This window comes from Blennius ocellaris (assembly GCF_963422515.1).
Source record: "Blennius ocellaris genome assembly, chromosome: 13".
Classification (NCBI taxonomy): Eukaryota; Metazoa; Chordata; class Actinopteri; order Blenniiformes; family Blenniidae; genus Blennius; species Blennius ocellaris.
The window spans coordinates 5,117,151-5,142,937 of record NC_137662.1 but is presented as its reverse complement, the minus strand read 5'-3'; the positions used below and the strand labels follow the sequence as shown (position 1 = coordinate 5,142,937).

Genomic DNA, 25,787 nt, shown 5'->3' with positions numbered 1-25,787 from the left:
ACAAGTGGCTTTTACATTTTCGTCTCAGAAATAGATTTCCGATTAGCCTCGTTTTGAAAACTACGTCCATTTTCGATGAAAACAATGTTTTCATGCTGGGCCACTGTTGGTTGTTATAGCGAAAATAGACACACGCGCGCGCACACACACACACACACACACACACACACACACACACACACACACACACACACACACACACACACACACACACACACACACACACACACACACACACACACACACACACACACACACACACACACACACACACACACACACACACACACACACACACACACACACCTTCTCAAAAATGCTCCATCTCCAAGGAAATGGGGGAAAACGCAACTTTTCTAAAACTCTACAACTGCGGATGTACGAGTACAACAATAGCAATAACAACAATGAATACCTCCAGAGTGTAATGACACCCGGTCCATATTGTCCTGGGACTTGGTCGTCTTATTGTTACTTCTTTTTGTTCTTACTGTTCGACTATCCATGCCCTCGCAGTGTATACTTCTCTGCATACGTGTGCGGTTTCATTAAAAATAAAAAAACAGCACCCAAATGTGGTCCTACATGACAACTACAACATCTTTTCAGGGCTAATGTTAACTGACGTTTCTTTGTAGATGGACTGTGCCTTGTAAACGCAAAGACAATGTTTTCACTTGACACGTTGTCATTGAAATTGGGCCAAAAGTTCAACACACAGCGTTTTCCCTTTGGACGGCCAGTTCTCAACCAAAATATTCAGTTCATGTCATGGAGAACCAAACCAGATGCCAGATGTGATGACCAGAATACAGATAATCACATTTATTAAGACAGAATCAAAGCAAAAAACAGCAGCTATAAATCCTGATTTGACCAATTATTGCAGGACCCATTTAGTTTGACACAAACATCCGATAGCGATCAGAAAATAATTGCGTTGGACGCACGAATCACCACAATTCTGTCTTGGGGTGGCGTGGCTCGGTTGGTAGTCTGGTCGTCTCCCAATCAGAACGTTGCAGATCCAAATCCCATCTCCACTCATCTGCATGCCGAAGTGCCCTTGGGTAAGACACTGCACCCTAAACTGCTCCCATTGGCGTGACATCGCCTTGCATGGCTGCAGCCTCCAATGGTGTGTGAATGGATGAATGTGATGAGGCGCTTTGGGTGCTATATAAGTGAAATCCATTTGGGAAAAATGGCATTATGCAAATACAGTCCATCTCATTTGTCTCCGGAAAAAAAAGAGCAGGTTGGTTCTTTTGTGTTTTTAATAAATATTGGCAGTTAATCAGATTATATATTGCTTTTTTTTTTCTGGACGATGCAGAAAAGATCGAATAACATGTACGTTATCGTTTAAATTCCCAAAAGGTGGTTGTTTTCCCCTCCGGCTGACCCTGAACCTTTCTGCTCCAACTGGTCAGCGTTTAGGATGCTGAAGCATTGAAAGACTAGAAAGGGCCAAAATGCTGGACGTGCAAACGCGGCCGGCAGCAAGCTTCAGCTCTGGATTTCACCTTCCCTCCCTGCCGAAACGCTCACTGTGTGGCACACTGCGCCGATAAATGCTATCACAGCGTTTTACATGGCCGCGGTCACGCAAGCACACACACACACACACACACACACACATATACACACACACACCATGACACATGACGCATTTAGGCACACACAAACGCACACAATGATGCATTGACATAATGAAAACCAGCAAATGGACAACCCCAGGGCTCCATTTAATCAATGTGTGTCTGTGTGTGCGACAACAGATCCACTGAACAGCGCGACCAGATGCAGGAGTCGTGTTTGCTGCATAAAGATCACTTCAATTGACAGAGGTAGTGTAGAGCAAGTTAATATAGTCAATGTGTAAAGCATGCATCATGCTGAACAGCTTCCTTTATGTGTAAACGAACAACAACTGATGTAAATAATCTTTTAAGGTTTCATTCACCAACACGCGTCCGACTTTATTCACACAAAGGAATAGAAAAACTGTAATTTATCCAAACCTTCCACTTCAAAACACCTGACGTAGAAAATAGCAAGCACGGGTAGTTTTCCCATGATTCAGTCCTTTTGTCAGCCGTTGTAAGGTGTTAATGGTTTTTGGGCATTGGTGACACAGCAGAGCTGTCGACAGCGCCCCAGTTCGACGATGCAAAAAAGCCGCTTCCCCCAATTAAAATGTGCCAATTATCTCAAGATCCTGTGATGGCTCTCCAGCAAACACTCATCACTATGGTAGACAGTTTATAAATTCACAAACAAGCATGTTGTTATGCTGCTCGTTCAGACTTGTTTTTGCCCCCTTGTTTACGGCGAACAGCGATCCGGCTCTGGTACGCTGCCGCTACTCAACAGGGCTGGATTTGTATGAAAACAGAACAGCCTCTCAATCAAGTCACATGAGGTCAATCTCACAACTTAATCCGAATTATTAAGGAGATTTTTAACTATCTGATAGTAGATTTGCATTACAACTTTAAAATCCCTCTTTAAAACCGGTGTTAATGTGTCATCTACTGTATGTGGTTGGTTTTAGTTTTGGTCGCGCTTCAGATCCCAGGTCTTCGCTGCTCTTCTGTTACAGTCTGATGGCTCCACGCCAGTCAACTGCAGGCCATCATCCACATGTACAGTAGACCAGTGTTTTTCAACCACTGTGCCGCGGCACACTGGTGTTCCGCGAGATATAGTCAGGTGTGCCGTGGGAAATTATCCAATTTCACATTTTTTTCTAAAAATCATTTGCTCTCACAGCCACTGTCAGCTGTGAGAGCAGTGTGTTGAAGAGTAATCATGTATAAATACTCTTCGCCAATAGATGGCAGCACATAAATTTGCCAGTAAAATCGAAACTTAATAGAGGTCAGTCTGGTTAATCTCCACCTCCTCCTGCTACCATCTTGTATCAAAGTACTGTCAGTGACAGTGATGGAGAAGTTTTTGAAAAGGAAGAATGTTAACCAGGATCTCAGCTCTGTGTTCATCCAAACAGGCCCAGGGTTCACACTGAGTACAAATTTAAAAAAAAAATAATACTTTTTTTCTGTATTTATTTGATTCCTGTTGATAAAACTTTGATGAGAATGACTTTATATTGTTAATTTAGGCTACAGAGTTTCACATTTTAACATTTCCGGGTGGTGGTGTGCCTCCAGATTTTTCCAAACAAAAAAGTGTGCCTTGGCTCAAAAAAGGTTGAAAAACACTGCAGTAGACAATCTCCCACAGTCTTTTATAAATACCGAGGTTCAACCTTCTTGAGCAATCAATGCTCTTTCTGCCCTTTGTAGACGCTGGAGCTAGTTTATATTTTCATTCGTCGCTGATGGAAAAAGGGTCAATCTAATCTGTAGAAGGAATCTGTGTCCTTGAAGGTGTAATCATTTAAAAAAATAAAATAAAAAATACTTCAATGGGTGAAATTCTCATTGCATTTTTTCAGATATATAAAATAATTCCATTACAGAAAACTTCAGCTGCACCACACTCACTGTTGTTTTTGGTTATTTTTTCCTTCGTCTGCGCAAAACCTCACTAACGCCTTGGTGGATAGTTACCTCATGAAATAACTTCGAACAATAAATCACAGTCAACAGCTTACTGTGTCACAACCAGCCGCCATGTTCATGGAGTAACCCTCCATGTATTTCAAAGTCATTGATGTTTTTTAAACTGTTAACACACAATTGAACCAAATAAAGAAATACACAGTATATCAATTTCATTAAGATCATTTAAGATAAACACTACCCTGTAAAGACACGCATTTTCACATTTACTAACCACAACAACGCAAAATAGGAAATCTATTTTGGGAATCAAGCAACACGTTGAGTTGTTTGGAGTCATTTTTCAAACAGTTGTTGACTATTTGTGGTAATCAAAAACAAAGGAAAGAAAAAAATAATCAAGCAGGCTTTTTGGTCGCGATCAATAATCGTGTCGCCACCCGAATAATGATCATTAAAAATAAAAAAAAAACAAGCAGTGACTCAACACCTGAGAAGCAGTAACAGGCTCTTTCTTTGTCGGAGCACGGCACTCACCTCGTCGACGTTCTCGAAGGCGTTGATGACGTCGTAGGGGAGACAGGACAGTAGGTCGATCACAAACCAAGTCTTCAGGTAGTTCATCCGGATGAGCTTGGGGTCCGAGATCACCTCGCCGGCCGGCCCAACGAACGTCGTGTGGAAGTTCAAAACAATGTCCACCAGGAAGATGACGTCCACGATGCTGTCCACCACCAGCCACGTCACGTTGTTCTGCTTGGTCTTGAAGGAGACGTTGTAGGGAACCATGATGGCGGTGTAGAAGGTGAGGATGAGGATGACCCAGTCCCACGTGGTCTTGAAGAGGCAGTAGTGCAGGATGATGTGAGGAGGGGTCTTGGGGGTCTCCTGCTTGTACTGAGGTAGGATGTCCGAGCCCAGCTGCAGTACCTGGAGGACAAACGGTGCCTCGTGTGACACTCGGCACAGACCAATCAACGCACACAGCAGGAGGCCAGAAATACTGCAGACGACTGGTTATGGCTCAGCCGCTCATAACGGGTCCTACAAGTACTAGAAGAAGCGGTGAGAGAAGTAGAAATATCTGTGAATCTTCAGACTATTGTCAAATAAAAGTAGAAATGGTTTTAAAATGGAATAAAGTAGTTTATCTACATAAATCTGTTTTTTAAGACTTCATGATCATAATGTATGTATAAGTACAAATACCTCTATTTTTAATATAAAACTATATCGAAAAAAACATGTCAGCTTCAAATTTTGCAATAATGTAGCTCAATAAACCTGAATTATAGTTTTGAGTGTGAAACTGAATTTTCATTTTGGTAGTCATTCATCTAACACAGGAAGTCTTGATATTCAACCAATTTAGCAATAACTTAGCTCCCGTTTACATGAAAACGTATTCAAGTGAAAATGGAAAACTTTCATAGATGTCTGTTTACATGACAACGGTGCTCGGAGCCACTGGAGATTTTTTTCTTAAATTGCTCCCAAGGGGGAATTTCTGGACAACACTCCAACTTTGTGTGTTTAAGAGAGAAAACGTTACTTCTTGAAAACACTCCAATTCCGTCTTCCATGTAGACGGAAGAAAACCCAACTTTTCTGAAATGCTGCTACTGCTAACCACAGCTAAGGTAAATGCTTATCCTGCACATGTGCGAGTAGATGGACTTGATAGTTTTACAGTTGAGAATCACCTGTTACAGCTTTCTAACTTTATTATTTGTCCATTTGAAGGTCTGTGTACTCACCAACATTAATGTATATAGTGTGAGTTCTCTGCATGCATGCGTGTGTGTGTGTGTGTGTGTGTGTGTGTGTGTGTGTGTGTGTGTGTGTGTGTGTGTGTGTGTGTGTGTGTGTGTGTGTGTGTGTGTGTGTGTGTGTGTGTGTGTGTGTGTGTGTGTGTGGTTTCATTACAAAAACAAACATGCTGACTGCATCGTTTTCTGCTATCTCTGTGTAGACGAACATCATATTCAAAACGTTGCCATGTAAACGTGACAGTTTTCTGAAACGAAACGTGCGCTTCAGTGTGGATAACTGCTTTCACCGACTCTCAGAGGCCAAAAGATGAAACAAGCCGCTTTAAGGAAAGCAGGGAGTCTGAAGTACTTCACATGTTGAAATGACGAGTGAAATGGTTTTCAGAAATGTATAAATAACAGAAAAATCGACTTGGGCATTTAAGTACTTGCACGTCTAATCAATCAGGTTGCTCTGAAACTCTCCCCTGCTGATAATTTGTCATTGTGCAGAGTTTTCTCTTCTCCTCAATAGACCCCTTTAAAATGCTGTTACAATGTGATTTGAGAACATTTGAATAATGTGGGAAAGACATGTTAAAGCAAAGTGATAGAGGAAGGTTATCACAGAAACCGAGTGTATCACTGTGAACCTTATTTCTACGACAATTGAGAGCTTGACCCTTACCTCAGCGAGACGGGAGTGCTTGTGGACATTTTCGCCTTTGTGAACTGTGGGTTGCAGCTGTTGTAAAACTCCTCTGCTGCTTGTTAGAGCTCGAGTCAGTCGAGCAAACTTTCCCCAGCCTGAGGACACACACACACACACACACACACACACACACACACACACACACACACACACACACACACACACACACACACACACACACACACACACACACACACACACACACACACACACACACACACACACACAATCTTTAACGTGAGGATTTTCAAGGCATTTGCTGTTACTGTATATTTCCAATGCAACAGGATGCTTTACAAGCTCGTGGGAATCTGGACGGAACAATCGCTCAGCACTAATGCTAATTAGGTGGATCGAATCTCGATCATCAACCCGGCGGTAGAACATCGGGGACCTCAGCAAGCCTCCGGTTTGTATTGAGGAAGATTCGCATCAGATTTTATCTGTCAAATAATGAACACAAGACATCGCAATCCACATCAAAACGCAAGATCCCGAGAAAAACTGGACAGGCCATTTTTTTGTATTATACTGCCCAAATTTTAGGTTTACAACCAAGTCACAGAGACTCCCACATCACCCACAATGCAGATTTAGTTGCAGATGTGTGACTTATTGAAACCATTTGGAACCGAGTGAAGCTATGAGTTTTCAGATCTGTTGCTCCTATAGCCTAAGTAGCATTCAGCCTTCGTCTTCTGGCTGGAAAGTTTGCGTGGGCAGTTAAGCTCACCGTCCTTTAAGCAGTGCAGGCAACTAGTTTTTCTGTGGGGGGAAAAAAAAATCCATCCTGAAGAGTCTCACACATTATCTAGCAAGTACAAAACAGCACAGACAAGAGATTTCAGGCTAAGGATAGATAGATAGATAGATAGATAGATAGATAGATAGATAGATAGATAGATAGATAGATAGATAGATAGATAGATAGATAGATAGATAGATAGATAGATAGATAGATAGATAGATAGATAGATAGATAGATAGATAGATAGATAGATAGATAGATAGATAGATAGATAGATAGATACTATAATGAAATTGCAGATCAAATCAAAGCACACTTGAATTTGTAATGTTTTTTGATGTGCTTTTTGTGCAACATTCAGGGACATAATCCAAAAACTAAAACAAGAGAGCCATGTCAGTAAGAAATTGACACATCATTTGCACAGAGAAGGTGGAACGTTGTGCATATTGTTGTTGTTTGTTTTTTATAGAAATGTATATATGCGCATACACATAATAGAATCTTTATCAATACTTTGTTTGAGGGTGGGGTGGGAGGTAAAAGGGCTTAGTGTTATATTGTTATGTTTATGAATGTATGTTCACTAAAATGGAAAAACAATAAATTGTGAAAAAAAGAAAAAGAAAAAGTGGACCTTGCTGCTGCTAACAGTGCTCACAAGCAACTCTCAGGCTAATATGCCATCGTTTACCCAGAGACGCTGTGAATCCGTCTGAGAAGAGAGAAATACCAAGAGATGTTTCCATTTAACTTTGTATAAAGCTTTTGCTTCATGCAGTTGATGGAATACGCTGATGGTTAATACACAGAGCTTAATTTGGACTGTTTGAGCGTTTTCTATTTTTAGAGTAGTCGACTTAGAAAAAAAGAAACATTAATCTTCATGCACATTCCTAATTTCATAACAATTATCTCTTCCGATCTGTTTGCAATTTTTTTAATTAAGATCATCTCATTTCCTCATTCCGTAACAGACTGAATATTTATATTGTCGAGCTAGATCTCAGAAGGCTGGCATTTAAAATGTGTGAAAACTATCCACCAAACAACAGATGAATTTATTGAGAAAATAATCAGCTTGATTAATGGATGCAATTCTTCATTTTTTCAAAGCTCTAAGTAATACTGACCATGGTGCTTAATCAGATGCATCCATATCAACCCACACGTTACACCTTTTTTTTGGGCTGCGGCATCACTTCACACTATTTTTACTGTGGTACAAATAGCATGAGCGTGTTTGGAACAAAAGACCAATGCAGCTCAGCCTGTCCTGTGTGGGCAGCTGCATTATCTTTGTTTCACTATAGTCTCCTCGCGATTCCCGCAGCACAAACATGATTGTTGTTGTTGTTGTCCTCCACCTGTTGATGCTGAAGCCTCATCGATAATCTCAGTTTCATAAGTGTGCATCCTGTTTGTCTCCATTGTCCTGCTCTGCTGCACTAATTCATGCTCTATTTTGGCTGGTCCTCAACACTCACGCAGTCCGATGAATAATTTCAGTGTCGAGTGCCGATAACCGTCATGACGGGGCGCGTGTATGACTGACTGCGTACTTGCCGGAGCAAATGCAGCGTGGCCAGGGTTGAATGGTGATGGCTGGCAGACTGATTTTACCTCTTGTGTGAAAGATTGTCGATCACACATGTCTGCCACAGATTGTGGAATGAAAAGAAGTAATAACTTCATTTTATTGCACCATTTGATGCGCAAGCATGTGTGCAAATTGTTGTTTAGTTGTTTTTTTTTGTCCTATTTCAATCACAGACAAGGAGAAATCCTGTTGAATAAAAGGCACAAAATTGAACAAATTGAATTTGCTGACTAACCTTTGGAAGAATCGTCTTCAATTGGCTGTTTAAAGGCCGTGATGTCGCTGAACGTGCAGAGGAACAGGACCACTTTTTCCTGTTCATTTCGTATGGGAGCGATCTTCACAAAAAACCAAACGGGCGTCCCTGCAAGCACAGAAAGTACAACACATACTTAGGTCCATCACCTGCTTATTTTTAGAGGGAATGACTCAGCGTGCACGAATCGCAGAAAATCTTGATTGCGGGGTGTGAAAAATCGAAATGCTCTGGACTTTGGAAACTTTCCACTCTCTCCCTGCACAGGTGCGGGAAATGCGGCGCTTACACCTGCCAGCAGAGACAAACACACACATTTTCCTGAGGAAGGATCACTCTCTCTGGTCTGGCTCCCAACCAATTAGCACATTTCAACAGAGGTAGAGATGTTGAGGGCCGCCTTTGAACTGCATGTTACAGAGCCTCTGAATACATTTGCATTAGAAGAGAGTGGAAGTTCACATTTCTCCCCCTCCTCGCTTCCCTTCACATGTGCCGCCTCTACTCACTGTTCTTCTTGTACATCAGTATCTCAAATGAGTTCATCTCGTAATTCTCAAACGTTAGTCGCACTTTTTCCGTCGTGTCTTTGTCCGTCAGCTCCCCGTACATGAAGCTGGAAAACACAGAGGGAAAGAACTGCTTTAAATAATTCAAAAACTTCATCGCACTCACTCTTACGCCAGACGGTAGAACGAACGTGTGAATGTCTTCATGTTGCATTCCCTGGTTGGACGTTGCTTTGACATCGTTTTGCGTCACCAGACTTTACCGATATTGATGTTTTCAAACGCAGAAGTGGAGTCGCACTCACTGAACGGAGCGAATGCGGCCTGTTCTCTAATTATCCGAAAGCAAAGTACCTCTAAAAATCTGATTAAACCTGAAGACGGGTCGAGCAAACACGGGCGCTTTTACCCACGCTGCAGAGACATTCATCTCACTTTACTTGTTACTGCCGCCCTCAGCAGCAGCCTGCTTCCAGCATGATCTAAAAATAACTCAGAGTTTGTTATGAAATACAAAAGGAAGGCTAAATTTAATGAGACTACATTCTGACGCTGCAGAGACTTTTCACACCAGTGCTTGATGTGATATCACTGATGAACGTCCTCTCCCTCGCTCCTCTTCTCCCCTCCAAGCCGGGAGCAGTGCAACTCTCTTCAAAGAAAAACACACTTCATAACAATCTCTCAAATTACGGTCTTGTCATGCGTGGAAAATTCCCACAGGTCTGCCCGTCTATGTTTACAGGATCCAGTAAAAGGAGGAAAACACAACATATGCATAATTGAAGAGACACAGTAAGAGCAGTTAAGATGGAAATAACATCTTTGATCAGCACGCATATGAAGCCGGAGAGGTTTAGCCATTACGACTGGGGAAATGAGCGTACATTTTATATTTGAGTCATTTTCAGAAACATCAAAACATGCACGCGCCCCGAATGTGAGATGGCATCATGAGGATGTAATCTTTAAAAACGCTGAAAGACTGTGATGATTAAAGGTACAGCAAGGCGTGTGAAGTGCTGGAAAGGGTCCGAAATGTCTCTTCACTGCTTGATATCGAGTAGCCAGATGGAGGACAAATAATAAATCATAAACCCCCTCCAAAAAAAGCGCTAAAAAATAGAAAGAAAAGTTGGTGTAGTGCTTACAAACCCAGCGGACTTATTAGCATGACATGGACAGACATACATTATGCAAATACCTTATTAGGCTTTCAGGTGCACCTCTGCACAGGAACATATGGCAAATCTGAGCCCCACTGCATAGAGACAGCACACATCTGATGAAGGCAATTTCATTTTAAGGGGAAAAAGTTAGTGTTTTTAGCTTTTTTTCAAACACCTCTGTGCTGTACATTTAGGATATTTTAGTATCATAGAGTGCAACTATGATTAGTAAAATTAAACAATTCATCCATTCATTTGGAGTATTTACATTTTTTTTAAAAAGTAATTATTTTATCGACTCTAAATTATCTGTTAGCATTGAATTTCTGGATTTTCCACGGAATTAAAACTCAATTAGGCTTTACATTTTAGGCAGAACGTTTATATTTGAGTACTCGTTTCAGAATAGTCTTCAAAACACAACTTTGCTAGATTTGCCACTGTCCCTGAACGCCTCATATAAACACAGAAAAATCAGCTCATATGATGCTTGTTTATCGATCCTTCAATTTACATTTTATATTGAGGGTTCAGAGTTACTGTGTGAGAGGACCGAATACCTGTTCACACTATTTTAATCAAACAATGTCTTATTATCTGCAATAGTGTAAAAAGTCTGCTTTGTTAAAAAAAAAAACTTCACTCACGGTTGCAGTATGCATGTTTTAACAAGCTCAAGCTGACAACGTGACTTTGAGCAACGAAGTGGCGAGTTTGATGCCCATATCTCAGCTCGGATCTCAGTCTTGTGTCCACTAATCTTAAGAAATGTGTGGAAAAAAAAAAGTTTTGTTTGACATTTTTGCCTCCCCGTGTTCCACGGAATTTTTGCACTGGTCCTTGAAGCTGAACACAGAAGCATTTAAATTCATGCTTAAAAAAGTGATTTCTCATCCCTAAAACTGACTTTTTTCAATCTCCACGTCATGTCCTTCATTTGTTTCGAACTCGGCTATAAATAGCATCTTTTCATTCTGTACTAATTGTTTCTTGGGTACGCTTTTGGCTCCAGCTCTTTCTGAAATATAATGTGCCGCTTTACACACACACACACACACACACACACAAACAGAGTGACGAAGGATAAAGCGAAACTGCTGCTGAATATAGCATCTCCCAATCTGTTCACTAGGAAATACAAATTGTTGGCAAAATGCTGAGTGTCAGCTCTCAGTCAGACTTTACTCTTGTTTTCTCTCCATTTGCAGAGACTTCACTCCATCCACAAGGCTGAAAAGGAAAACCTAAAACAAATCAGCTCGCTCCCACTTCAATATTTGCACTGGCAAGTGTTCTGAAGCTTATGTTAGGGGACCCGAGGGTCTAAATCAGTAATAGCCGCAGTGCTGGCTGTGACAAACGCCATCTCCCACAGCAGATGAAATCTCCCACGGTTTTCAAAGCTGGCAGCACCGACTGCTCCACCGTGATCCTATTAATACGCCGGTTACTGCCGCGCTCGGTGCAGCCATAATAAACACAATTCGGAGGAAATGTTCACTCCGACGGGAGCCCGTTTGTTTGGAGAGAGCCTCCCCGAGCTCACTGTACGTTATCCGTGGAACTCGTACAGTCGGTGACGCAGAACGAGTTTCAGCCGTTACGACCCGATTACATCACGAGTCCGTCTCGCCTTTCTGCTTTCCGGCAATTCCAGAGGGGATAATCTACTGCGCCGTCTGTAAATTTGGGAATATCAAATTATTTCAAGTCTGCATAATTGGGATTTTAGCTCTGATGCTCTGCCTCAGGGAGAGTTGAGGTTGTAGATCCAGGCTGTTAAATCTCAAGATGGAGCCATAATTAGTGACAAACTGTTTCAAAGCCAGAAATAACGACAAAACCAGCGAGCATAAATCCACACCGTCATTGTTGTGGTCATCACACCCGCAAGTTAATACATTTACTCAAGACACTTGATGGAGGATCCACAACATATTGCAAATGTATTACAAATTCAAAATTCTGTTTGTTAAATTTAATAATGAATAATTTACAGAAATTTAGCATTTCAATAATCGATCGACAACAATCGTTTCAAGAATGGTTGCTACGGGACAGGAGCACAAAAATATCACGTAAAAACAACAAAGCAATTTCTGATTCACACATGATGGGATAAACAAAAAAAAACTGTCCCAGACACAGCGGGTGTAAATTGAGAGCAAGACAGTCGTTGACATCAGACAGATGTTGAACAAAACCTGAAGCACAAAGATCATTGGATCTCAATGGGGAATAAAAACTACTGAATTACAGAAAACGATAAGCATCTTTTTGGGTGTTTCTTTTCACTGGAATCACCATAATGAGTTCGTCAGGATGTCTTCTTCCAGACACAACTGGGATTCAAACGTGGACTCTCGACACTGAGGCCCCGTTTGCATGAGAACGTTCCAAGAGAAAACACACGTCGCTTGTGCATTTTCATTTCAGAAAAGTTTCTTGTTTCCACTGCAACTTTTTGAAAACGATGCCCGTTTACACAAAAATGAAATGCTGAAAACAGTGAAGTTAGTATCTCGCACACGTGCATAAACTGTGGCCCTGGTGTGCATGCGCAGCAGCAACATTTCTGAAGAGATGTGCTTTCAGAAATTTTCCGCGGTTTTCAAAAACAAAAGTTTTCCATTTTCATTCAAAATGTTGCTTAATGGAGCCTAAGTCCAGACTTAACCCTGTGATTGTACCATCCATCGTCACTACGTACATTTATATTTATTTGAAGGCCTCCCTCCATTGTCAAAATATCTTATAAGCTGTCCAGATGTGTTCAAGACAGCGTTTGATTAAAAAATAATAATAATTGTACAGGATATAATTTTGTCTCCAACATCACATCTGTATTGGATATGTTTAGTTTCTGTTTTGGAGTGGACTAAAAAAAAATTACCTGGAAAAAATATTGTATTTGGAGTAACCTCGAGTAACACACTTGAAATTGCAACTTGACATCAGCTTCACTTCAAACCTTGTACCAGTTAAAAATGACAATCTAATAAAAGAAAAATCAAACAATGGATCAAAACCATAATACTTATATAGCATACTGAAAGAAACCATTCATTACTCTATTGATCATTAAATAGTCTTCATAATCTGTGTTGTGAAAGTCGTTTTCAAGAGTACTCTTAATTAAAATATACTAGCTACTTGAAAATGGATCTTTTCATTGCATTAACAAAGCTTATTGCTTGAGGGCATAACAAAAGCGATATGACTGCAGTTTGTTAAGATGTAAAAACTTGTACACAGCGGAAACATGAAAGGAGGCAAATAGTCGATGTGTTTTAAGTATCAGATGATGTTTTGCTGGAAAAAGGGTGGAGTGATCGTATTCGTATCTCCGGCTGTTAACATGGTGTCCACTGAAACAAAAGGAACACGGTGTAAGTGATCCACAGAGCCCGTTCCAGATCATTCACGGATTACGTTGTTGAAAAGCAGCTCGAAGAGGATTTAAAGTGCTGCATGTGGAATGTTTTGGACGGCAGCGGGGATGACACACCGTGACAGGAGCGGGCAAAGGAAGCTGGATCCAAACCACCGAGGCACAGAGGCACCGAGGCAGCCTGTTCCTGCGTGAGGACACTGCAGACTGGCTGGAAGAACGAGTCTGAGAAGTCCAGCAAACCTGCACTGTGTGTGTGTGTGTGTGTGTGTGTGTGTGTGTGTGTGTGTGTGTGTGTGTGTGTGTGTGTGTGTGTGTGTGTGTGTGTGTGTGTGTGTGTGTGTGTGTGTGTGTGTGTGTGTGTGTGTGTGTGTGTGTGTGTGTGTGTGTGTGTGTGTGTGTCATTAGCAAAAGCCGCTTAGTTTCACAAGTTTTCATCATTTCAAAAAATGTAAAGAATAATTTGGCCTGCAAAATCTTTTTAAATGCCCCCCCCTAAAATGAGGTTTGCCTCATGTTTGGACCAATTATGCCTTATGCTTCGTTTAAATGAAAACAAAACACTTTCATTTACATGAAATCGGTTCTCGGGGACACTGGAAATGCAACTTTCTGAAAACGCTCTTAATCCGTTTCCATGGAAACGGGGGGGGGGGGGGGGGGGGACTTTTTGAAAACGCTCGGACACCGTCTCCATGTAGATGGCGGTAACGCTGCGACTTGCCATTAACGCCACGGCCATAATTAACAGTTCTTCACATGTGCGAGTAGACGGACAGTGACGACAAGGTTTGCCTCCAGAGTGTCGTGACTCCCCCTCCATATTCTCCTGGGACTGTAATAACAACCCAACTTCGTCGTCTGTCCATAAGAATGTCTTTACTCTCCATTGTTTATCTTTATGGCATTATTGTTCTCTGCATGCATGTGTGTGGTTTTATAACAAAAACAAAGAAACAGCACCCACTAGTGGCCCTGCAGGGCACAGTTTGCAGTATTTCTGGCGTTGCCGTGTAAATGGACATCATTTTCAAAATGTTGACGCCAAAAACGATGTGTTTTCACTTTTATTCATTTATGTATTTGTTCCTTTCATGAAAGCAAAGACATTTTTACAAAAGTGCAACCTAAATGATCAGAAACACCTCAATCATTGAAGGGAACAGCCAGAAGAAACATCTGATATTTAGCAACCCATTACTTAACAATAATGAAAATTATATATCTATACACACGTCATTGTGTCAACGAGGTTTTAGTGTGTACTTCTTTCATGATTTATTTATCCTAGGATGACAGGGTTAGTTCAGTATTAATGAGGCACTCGTGTTTTCCAACATGAGTTTACTGAAATAGTAACAAAGCTGCGACTTCCTGCAGAGAGCAGCTTCTAATTCTGTCAATGCATGAGAGACAAACAGCGGCTCTGCAGCTTTTCAAACTTCGGTCACTCTAACCGTGTCAATAGTCTTATTGCAAGACGGAATTACTTGGTTTTTCTGATAAAAGATTGGCGTCACCAGCTCAAATGCCAAGTTCAAATTTATCGCATACGATTGACCCGAACACATTAATTAGACCATCATGTCTACCAAACCTCAGCGGGCCCACACTAATGATGTGACCGGGATGATTGTGGGCAGTTAAAAGCACCAAGGTCGAAATGAGACTCATTTTTAATCCAAAGCAAACCGCACGACTGCATGGTTTCACCCCAACGAGAAGCGAATCTCACCGTTACATTAAAAAGCAAAAGTAACAGTCCCTACCCTGCCATTCCTCTTATTACTATTCTGCATTGTGCTTGGCAACAAGACATTCTGTAAACAAATACGACTTGGAAACATTTCATGCAGCATGATGGACCGCCTGGTTTGTGCTTTGAGGCAATTCACATACGCAGTGTGCAGGATGTGTGAAACCACACGTGAACGTCTTAAGAGAGGGGTCGGGAAAATAAGTATAAGTCTGATTACACTGTCCTCTTGAATAAATCTCTCCCGGTTCAAGGCAATAGTATTCTCTGCCAGGTGGTACGAGGTAAATATTCATGGGAAATGAAAGCGGAAAAGGACCCTACTGCAACATAACCACAAAATATTCCAGTACACAGCATCTGCCTTAGTAAATAAAAGCTGAGTATGGATCATATACGATGCAGCGTCTCCAACCAGAGCTCCCTTTTAGCTTTGCTGTGGGCCATGGAACATGCGAGTTTCTTTATTTCATGAAAGACGATTATTTCAGCATTTTTATCCAGATAAATAGGACACCTACTACTGGAGGTTGTCAAAAAAAAAAAAGTGTTTTTATGGAGTTGTTCCTCGTCCACGCGGCTCCTCATGCCTACCTGCAGGTGCTGCTTTTCTGCATCACTTCCGCTCGGTGGTACCCGGACAGCTTGCAGAAACCGTCGTTGCTGTAGACGATGGGCCAGTCCACAATCTGAGCATTTCCCAGGACAAAGTTGGTGTCTGTTTCAGAGTAAATAAGAGGGCAGACAACTTACATGGTTACAGCATTTTCTAAAATCAAATAAATAAAAACAAACAAAAAAAGAAAAACGCATGCAAAAACATATTTGGATTAAAAAAAAAAACGAAAAAAAAAAACAGAATACAGCTTGTTTTTCAACCATTAGAATGAACTACAGTGTTAAAAGAGGATAACCAAATGTCAGAGCAGAAGCATTCGTCATCTTTTAGCATACGGGGAATTAAATCTGAATACTGCACAGTTAAATTATACAAGTACGTTATTTAATTGCCAGGCAGCAATAAATTATTTTTGCATTGATGTAGGTTATATCTTCTCTGTGTTACTTAATAGTGCCTCACTTTTAATCAGTGTTGATACTGTGCTGCCCCCCCCCCCCCCCCCAACCCCCCCACCCCACAATCATTAAAAAGATTGAGTAACGTTGCCTTTAAGAACGAACACATACTTCGATTTTCATTAGTGTCCATGATGGTGTTCAGCCCGTTATACACATTAGACGCTGATGACGCTGATGTCCCCCCCCCCCACACACACACACCTTCGAAGTATCTGCTTCCTCTGTGGGAAACTACTTGTTAACGGTACAATAATGGCGTCGATGTGCCTTTTTCTGTTGCTTTCCTGGGTTCTTCTCAGGTGTTTCAGTAGAAAACAGAGTGGCTGTTGACTTATTGGTGATTATTCCTGCAAAGCATTCCTTAATGGCAGTATAGAAATATTATACTTTTACAGGAAACATCCAAGTAATTACACTGTAAAACTTAACAGCACATGTTAATAAAAGAAATAATAATAATAATATTCACTAAGTTGAATGTGAAGATAAGTTGAGGTAATTCATTTGAATAAATATACATGAAAACAAAATCATTTTATTGTAAATCAACTGACTTCAGTGTACGTCATTTGAGGGAATGTAATTCCGTGAGTTATATCATCAGATTTTCTTTGAGTTGAACTTCTTTATGGCAGATATAATACGACTCAAACAAAATATGGCGACAGATCATTATTTTTCAATTCACATTGAGTTTATGAATGATTACGACAACTTGATAAGCATGAAATCATGTCTGTACTCAAATCATGACTGTCAATTAAATTGTCTGCGTCCTCAAATGATTCAAGTTTGAAATGATTTACAGTGTCGCTGCTTCACCGAGTATCATGACGCATGTCCAATTATTTTCTTTTGAATATTTGTTTCTTGTGCATTTCTATTCCCAGACAGGCCAATAAGGAAAGAGTCAAACAATAGTTTCTATTCCAGGCCATCAAATGTTTTCACATTAAAAAAAAAAAGCACTTGAGCCATATTTTGAAATCATAATGAAATTGGAAGACTTTATCTCATATAGTCTCATGTGGATATCAATCGGGGATGACATGATGTGAAAACGTCATAATGTTGACTATTTGATTTGCACTACATACAAACACTTAAGTGCATGATGTGATGTGAATGTCTCCACACTTTTAACATTTGTTCATCCAACTAACAGTGCTCTTTCTCTTGCCCCAAACTCATTGATATATTTCTTTCCCTTTCATTTTTTTACCCTTCACATGTGTGGTCAGCAGGTACGAAATAATTAGCGCTGTGAATTAACAGCATTTTTATTGCACAATTTTTAAAGAATCACTATCAATCATGATTTTCTCCCATATTTAATTATTTGGAATTTACAAGGCATGAATTACTTTTGCGATATACATATTTTGCACATGTTGATAACCAAATAACAATTACTTTGTAAATATGCTGCTCTAATATTAATATTGTGATTTATTGTACAGCCTTGAAATAATCGGTATGGATATTTTAATAGCATATTTTGTCACATAATTGTTTTCATTGATTTCTTTTTACGTTATTTTACGAGTTGATTTTCAGATGATACCATAAGGTTTCTGCTGTTTTGTTTTAATCTACACAATGCAAAGCTAATCTGTAATAAAATTCTTGACCTTAAAGATGAGGTCATGACGTTAATGTTGATTATGAATGAGCCATTTTTTGCTTTGAATTAAGAAAAAATCAGGTAACTTTTTTATAAATATGCCCTAGCAAGGCCAACAATTTTAATATTTTCTTAATTTTGTGAAATATATAAAAAAAATAGAAATCAATTCGTTTTCTTGCCGACAATGGCAAAAGCATTGATATCTCCAAGATTGCGTCAGCATATTTAAGTTTCCAGAGAGATTTTCTTTAAAGCTAAATTTCTCCAAAACAAAAAGTGTAATAATCTGAAATCTGTCCACAAGCACTTGGCGGGCAGCAAGAAGGAGCAGATGTAGTGACTTTAAGGAGGACAGGAGGAGCAATAACTGGAAATATATTCTGAAAAAAAGAATAAAAAGAGCAAACCAATGGGGTGAAAGGTCAGGAGGAGGCAGGACGGAAACCCCACAAAGCACAGGCAGAAAATGTTAATGGCACATATGAACACAAACACTCAATAACAAAGATTATTTCCATCTAACTAAAACACACAACTAAAAACAATGAGTACACACGTTCCATGCCAATGTGTTATTTTACAATGACCACAGAAAGGTCAAGCTTATTAGGAAAATAAGTGTCGTGTTCAGCTTGTGCTGCTGCAGATATTTCATAACGTGTAATTGGGTAAAATATGCCGGGTGTTTTGTAAATTAACATCATTTGGTATAGAACATTTAGTGGTTGATCACAAAGAGAGAATGAGAGAGAGTATTGTGGAGGAAAAACACGCCAAATTGAACATCATAGTACCTGTCTGTTTATGTGACAGTGTCCAAACTGAAATTATCGAAAAGAAAAGAGGGTTAACAGATTACAGTGGGAAACAATCAGACAAAAAAAAGATGGATTGCATCAACCAAAAGAGAGAACAACAGCTGCCTGGAATGAATGAGCTCTACGTGCTAGAAACATGACAATTTGGTTGTTTTTAAACGAACCCGTCCACTGTTCTTTTAATCAAGTGAGGATTGGTTTAGCTCTTGATTTCTGTCTACAAAAACAAAAGGAAATGAACTCAGAAATACTTTCTGGACAACAAACAAAAAAAAAATGTTAAAGTTTAAATTCACCATTTCCCCAGTGCGGCCCACTCAAGATCTAAGGATGAGCATGTTCGACTCCTCTGGTCTAAACAAACTTCTCAGGAAAAACATTGTGCTTTTCTTTTAAACCTGCAAATCCTTTCAACAGGTTGCCAACGTCAGGATTTTTCTCATTTCACTTTCACTGCTTTGTTAATTTCGCCGCAGCTGCCAGCTATTTTCAACAAAAGGCTCTTGAAACAAAGTCCCTCTGGATCCCAAAACATGTTCATTTTTGTTATTCAAGACTAATGATGTCCTAAAAAAAATGTCTGAGAATGAGGAAGGCTCTAAATTTGATGTGACACAGGCATTCTTTTTCTTTTTTTTACCTCACATAGTACACAAGAAAAAATAACACTTTTAATGGTTTCCTATTAAGTGGAATCAAACATATCGTGGAGCTCGGTGAGTAAATAGGCGAGATAAAGTCCACCTTCAGAGATTATCAGTAAGTGATAAAGTTTAAACTATCACAGCTATTTTCTTTAGCTGTGGTAGTTTTATATTCCGTGTGCATTAATCATCTCATAAGCAAACATTTATGTAAACATCTGATGCAACTTGCTGAGCTGGTATAGTAAAACTCAGATAAAACAGGCATTTCCATATAATGTTGCTCCATAACAGCTGGGTGTCTCATTAGGCAACGGTTTTGTTACACCATTTACTCTATAATATCAGCGCGAGACGTGATGTTTTGTTCCGTAGCGTCTTTCAGCTGCTCACAGGGGGGCTGCCAAACACGTCCATAACTCCACCTTTGAAGTATTGAAATGAGGCAAATGAAGCTATACAGGCTTTCTCAGTAAAACTTATTGGCCACTATTCTATTTTTGGTTTGACATTTTTTTTATTTAATACAAATTTAAAAGGTTGAGGATTTTTTATTTTTTTTACCTGACCACATCTAATACTAGTGGCGTCAAGTCTCTGGCATTGGTCACTGGCATCACTTACTGGCACGTCGAGCAGAGCCATTATTAATGTTGCTCGCTGCACCTGCTCATTCCCCGTGACAAGAAGTAAAAAGGTCTGCTTAGTAAAGAGCCTGTGACGGGCTCAAATGAAGAGAGAAAAGTGCACGGCAAGTCAAATGTAGGTGGTCGACGAGCGTGCAAAACTCCAGCCCTCCGATCTGGAATCCGGCTCTCACGACTTAGTGCAGAGCCGTTTGTTTAACTCTGAAAGACCCGTATATAAAAAGGGTATTTAAATGATTGTGGTGCCCACACGCCCACCGCTGTGTCTCAGTGGCATCCTGCAGATTAAGACTCTGGGATCTTTTGTTTTTCCAGCCTTGAAGAGATTTACCCCCTCACTAATCCACGGACCGCCCAAGGTCGTGAGGAGGAATATGTGCAAGGGGAGGACTTATATATATATATATATATATATATTCACAATGCACAGAATCGCATAACGCAGTCAAGGAAATCCTGGCTCTCGAGAGATGCAGCTTCTCGAACAAGCTGTTCCTTTTTTTGTCACAATACATTTTAATGTAGACGTGCAGCACAGCCAGACCCTGAGTCGGGCCTTCAGACCGCAGACCCACGTTGGTGACTGACAAGAAAAACAACTCATTTAATCCCACTCAAAAAATGCAAAGGAAAAGCGGCTAATAAATCCGGAGCCATTCCAGATATTTGCTCTTAAATGTGGCGCATCATGACAAAAAAAAAAACCCACAAGCACCGCTGGCTCACAGCGAGATGTCCAGTGCCATAACTCTGCAGTCCATCCTGTCACTTCCTATCGGATCTAATAACACAGACAGGCCAAAAGATTACTGACACCAGTGTTCAAAAGTGCTGAAACACCCCCGACACAGGAGCTTTGGAACTCTCGGTTGTCAAATCTTCCCCCCCCCCCCCCCCCCTCATTTGGACAACAATGCCAGACACTGGTTAAATCTATGTTGTGCAAAAAAGATAAGGTGATTATCCAGGAAAAGGCAGCTCATCCCCGTTACACAGCTTTGTAATATTCAATATGTTTTGATTGGCAGTTTTACCTGGGAGGTCTGGTATGTGTGCTGACAGATGTCAGATTTCTTTCTATGAACCTGACTAGATGAAAGCTGTAGCACTCATGAAAAAGATTCATTCATCAGATCCTATTTCCATCATAACAAAAACCCTCCCTGATTATTTGATTGGTCATATCTAAGCAGTCCACGCAGCAGCAGATGGTGGTGCTTTCTCTTTGTATTTTATCCCTATCCATAAATTAAAACTAAAGAGGAAAATGCAGTTAAGAGATTTGGTAGAGCAAATGCACTATGTAAGTTATTATTAGACATCAAATACGCTTTAAAAGAGGAAGACGAAGATTCATCTCGCGACAATTCTCATACACTGCACAAATACATCACAAACTGACAGATCCCTGCGCAGTGGTGAACACCAGTTACATTTTTACGTGAAAACAAGTATATTAGCTCCAGTGTCAGTCTGGGTTTGAGGGCTTTCTACGTGAAGTTTGCATGCTCTCCCTGCGCACGTGTTGGATTTCTGCAGGTTTCCTCCCACAGCCTGAAAACAAGTGTTGGAGGTCGACCATTGGAATGAATGTGTGACTGTCAGGTGGTCATCCTGGAGGGCTCCAGCTCCCTGAAACTCTAAAAGGTGGGTTAGCACATTGATGGATCCATCATCTACAATGAGACGCATTTGCTTTATGGTGACCTTTTAACATCGAGATTTTAAGTGTTTGTACAGAATTATGTAATACAAACACTGGCTGTAGCAAGGACTTTCTGGAAGTTTTGTGGCGTCATAGGTTCTTTTGTATATTACAATCGGAGTAATACTTAGTCATGCACAATCAAAGATAGATAAATCCAAATCTTACAGACAGAACTTTTTGCAACCAGAGCTTAAAAATCCAAAACAGTTAGTGTGACCTATACTGATTGGCGCACTTACAATCCAGGAGCCTTTCTTATTAGTATATATAAAAACTCTGGAAGTTTAGTGTATGAATGTCATTCACCACTCAGGACTTGGAGGAGTCTTCTATAATCTGTAGTAAATTGAAAGATTGTAGTGACCTGCTGTCTCGCAGCTCTGCTCACACTGCCGGGACTCCCAGCTGGGAGTTTAATCCTTAAAAATTCAATCACCATGAAAATGATTAAGCCTGCAGCAATTAAATGGGCGGGATCCAGCGGAGACGCGTCGTGAGAATGTAACACCAATGTAGCTCAGGGAGGAAAAGAAAAACTTACTCATGAAGGTGCGCGTTTGTTTTGGGGTTGTTCTTTTTTATATATATACACTAATTATCCTCCTTTATCTCATCAATTAGCTGATTGATTCCAGGTTTACAGACAATTAACACCTGCATTTGTTTATCTATTTTCTTTCTTCTTCTTTTTTTTTTTTTTTTACGACAGAATAGATCAATGTATGAATAGTCGTTCTTACCGTTGGACCGTCTCACAATATTCTCCAAAAAAGTATTCTGAGGGGCCACAAGTCCCCTCCGGCCCCCCGCCATCCTGCCGCCGCGCTCAGTGGTGTGCAGGTGAATCGTTACTCCTCCATGCGCCGCTGGTCTTCATGGTGTCTCCGGCTGCTCCTCGGACCGGGACCGTGCTGCCTGCTCTGCTCCGCGCTGCTCCTCCTCCTCAGCCCGGTGCGGGTGCCTCTGCCTGCCGGCGCTTCTTTTTACGCGCCTCATCATCCAGGAGAGAGAAAACAACGCCGGGGCGCAGCAGGACGCAGCGCGCAGCGCGCGCCGCGCAGGAGGAGCCACGGTCCACCGCGCCTCACCGACAGGAGCTCGAGCGCCATCTGCTGGAGGACTGTCACGTCTCTCTTCACAGGCAAATAGGCTGCCGAAACAGTTTGAAGTGCGTGTGTTCAGATTCCTGTTTTGGAAAGTCAATTAGGTGGCCACAAACAATAATATGCTAACCAGCTACAAAGAAGCACGAGTTGACCAGAAAAAAGACACACACCTACTAAAAAAATAGTATATAATGACCAAAACAACTAACATATCAGTACATCCATCATAAACTGAATTATTTAATGTATATTGTATAAAGAAATCACCAACTAAGGTGATGCAATTACTGCAAAGAAAGGAAAATACACAGATAGGTAGTGGTTTGTGCTTTCACTGCCTACTGGATCAAATAGTTTGCATGTTATCCTAATGCATGCAGTCATGTGAGGTTATTTACTGGCCTTGGGTTGCCTGTAGGTTTGGTTATCTGTTTTCTTTGTTTGCCCTGTGATGGATTGGTGACCTGTCACATACCCTCAAGTTTGTATTGAAGGATCAACTCCAGCACCATGATGATGCTCGATGGATGACAGCTAATGACAGCTAATATGTAATATCTATCTATCTATCTATCTATCTATCTATCTATCTATCTATCTATCTATCTATCTATCTATCTATCTATCTATCTATCTATCTATCTATCTATCCATCTATGTAAATAATTATGAATAAAATCAGAAACAATGACAGTGCAATTTGGATGTTTTTCTGGCAACCACTTCTTGAACCAGGGCTTCAATCGTTCCTCACTATCAGTTTGCCCTTCCTCTCCTTTTCTCAGCAGAAAAGCAGCAAGTCTCCACCTCTGAGTCTGGTTCGGTAGATTTCTTCCTGTTACAGTAATATTGAGTTTTTGCCATCCACCGTCACTTATCCTTGCTCAGACTTGTTGGATTTTCTCTGTGAAAGTGCCTTGAAATGATTGTGCCATATTTGACGTGACACAAAGTCAATTTAAATTGAATCGAATGTAGTCAAAAAAAAAGATATATGGATCTAAAAGATAAAACGTATGCATGAGATATTCACAACCACTATAAAAATACGACACACAATGACGGCAAAGAGATCGTAGTGACCAGCACCAGATGTAAACACAATCACAAAGACACATAATCAACCAGCTTCAACTCCTGACTTTTCCCTCTGATTAACCACTTTCATGCTGAACCGGTTCAAACTTATCCAAATGGTGACTGCAACCCAATTACAACTTTGGGTTTAACAGCGTGATCCAGTCTGAATTGACCAACACAGAGGAAAAACCAGTAAGGAGAAGCTCCCTGCAGTCCGACTGAGAGGATTCTGTTCTGGTTTTCATGCATTTTGGAACTTACTTGTCAGTTTGTTGACAAGAACAGCAGCATTGAACCATGTGAAGTTTTCCCCGTGTGGTTGTTGCCCTTTCAAAGAAAACAGTCCCTCCCCCAACCAGAGTATTAATCCTGCTCAATTATTCTGGACCCTGCGGAGCCTAAACTGAGAGAGAGCACAGTGGAAACATTTCCATCAAAATTTAGCAGCACCAAAGAGTGTGGGCTCGGGGAGAGGTGTCGGTGAAAAGGTTCCCTCGCACCCGTGGGCCCGGAGGCCTGCAGGACTGCCTTGCCCTCACAGCTGGAGTTCACCTGGTGGTGCAGGTGTGAGTCGGACTGAAGGGGTGCAGTGAAAACCAGCAGGGCCGCGTGTACAAGCTGCAGGGATGCACAGCTTCATACAGAACAAGAGCTGTGGTGTATTCCGACTTTGGAAGGAAAAAACAACAGCAGCCACATACTGAACATTTCCACCAAAATTTAGTTTGTTGGGTTTTTTTTATTACTATTATTTAGCTTCAACAACGCTGAATTCAGTTTTAGGTTCTGCAGAAATCCTGCAGGAACACAAACAGACGAACAAATGCACTATTTCCATTTATGTCCTGTAAATTTGAACAAAACTCATGAGAACTCGTTACCTAAGGTTTTTTTGTACATATGTTTGAGTATTTCCTTATATATGTTTAAGTATTTTTAAGATAGATTATTCGGGATGTGATTATTTGAGGTGTAAAAAAATAAATCTAGTTTTACACCTTATATGTCCAGTCAATTATATTTACTGTAATTTCTTTTTTGTAAATATGACTTTAAATTACTTGTAACTTTTATGACTTGCATTTGATAATGTGTCCTCATATTGACTTTAAAGTCTCTAAGGGTAGAATTACCCTTCAGCAACATCTCAGGGTGATACAATTCATTTCACTGGTTTTTTTTTTTAGAGTGTGACCTACAAATGGTTGAACAAAGCTTTTTTTCAAATCATTTCTTTTTTTTTTCAGGGCAAGTTATTGATCCTTCAACTTCAAGTTTGACATTTTACTTAAATTTGTTGAATTATCATGATTTCAAACTTCAGTACAATGAATATTAGTACTTATTAAAATTGTTTGCATCAAAGTTAAAATGTTTAAAACGTTTTTTTTTTTCCTGTTGGCTCATCTGTGCAGCCTGTCAATGATGTTTCAAATACATGATAAAGGGTTTTAAATTAACAACATTATGTCGACAAACAATTGTTTATAGTAGCTTGGTATTATGCTCACATGTGCGTGTGGTGGACCAGTGACGGATAATGAGATATACAGTGTTATCAATGAAAGATAAATCAACAGCTTGTTTTTCTTCCCATTTAAGGGCACGTTGTTTATCTAGCCAACCTTCAAAGGAGAAGAAACTCAGGTCACCTG

The 25,787-nt window shown here is 40.4% G+C and overlaps 1 protein-coding gene across 2 annotated transcripts in view; it reads right to left on the bottom strand.

The window, feature by feature from the left end:
• Positions 1-22,759, bottom strand: part of LOC308138609 (voltage-gated delayed rectifier potassium channel KCNH1-like) — a gene marked incomplete at both ends in the record, with an annotated part of 54,944 nt that extends 32,185 nt beyond the window's left edge. For both annotated transcript variants that reach the window (XM_080507801.1, XM_080507802.1), the window contains 6 exons: positions 4,068-4,460; positions 5,970-6,088; positions 8,577-8,705; positions 9,107-9,213; positions 16,017-16,140; positions 22,687-22,759. In XM_080507801.1, the coding sequence (XP_080363927.1) occupies positions 4,068-4,460; positions 5,970-6,088; positions 8,577-8,705; positions 9,107-9,213; positions 16,017-16,140; positions 22,687-22,759 (945 nt within the window). The remainder of the gene's footprint in view (positions 1-4,067; positions 4,461-5,969; positions 6,089-8,576; positions 8,706-9,106; positions 9,214-16,016; positions 16,141-22,686) is intronic.
• Between the last annotated feature and the right edge of the window lie 3,028 nt (positions 22,760-25,787).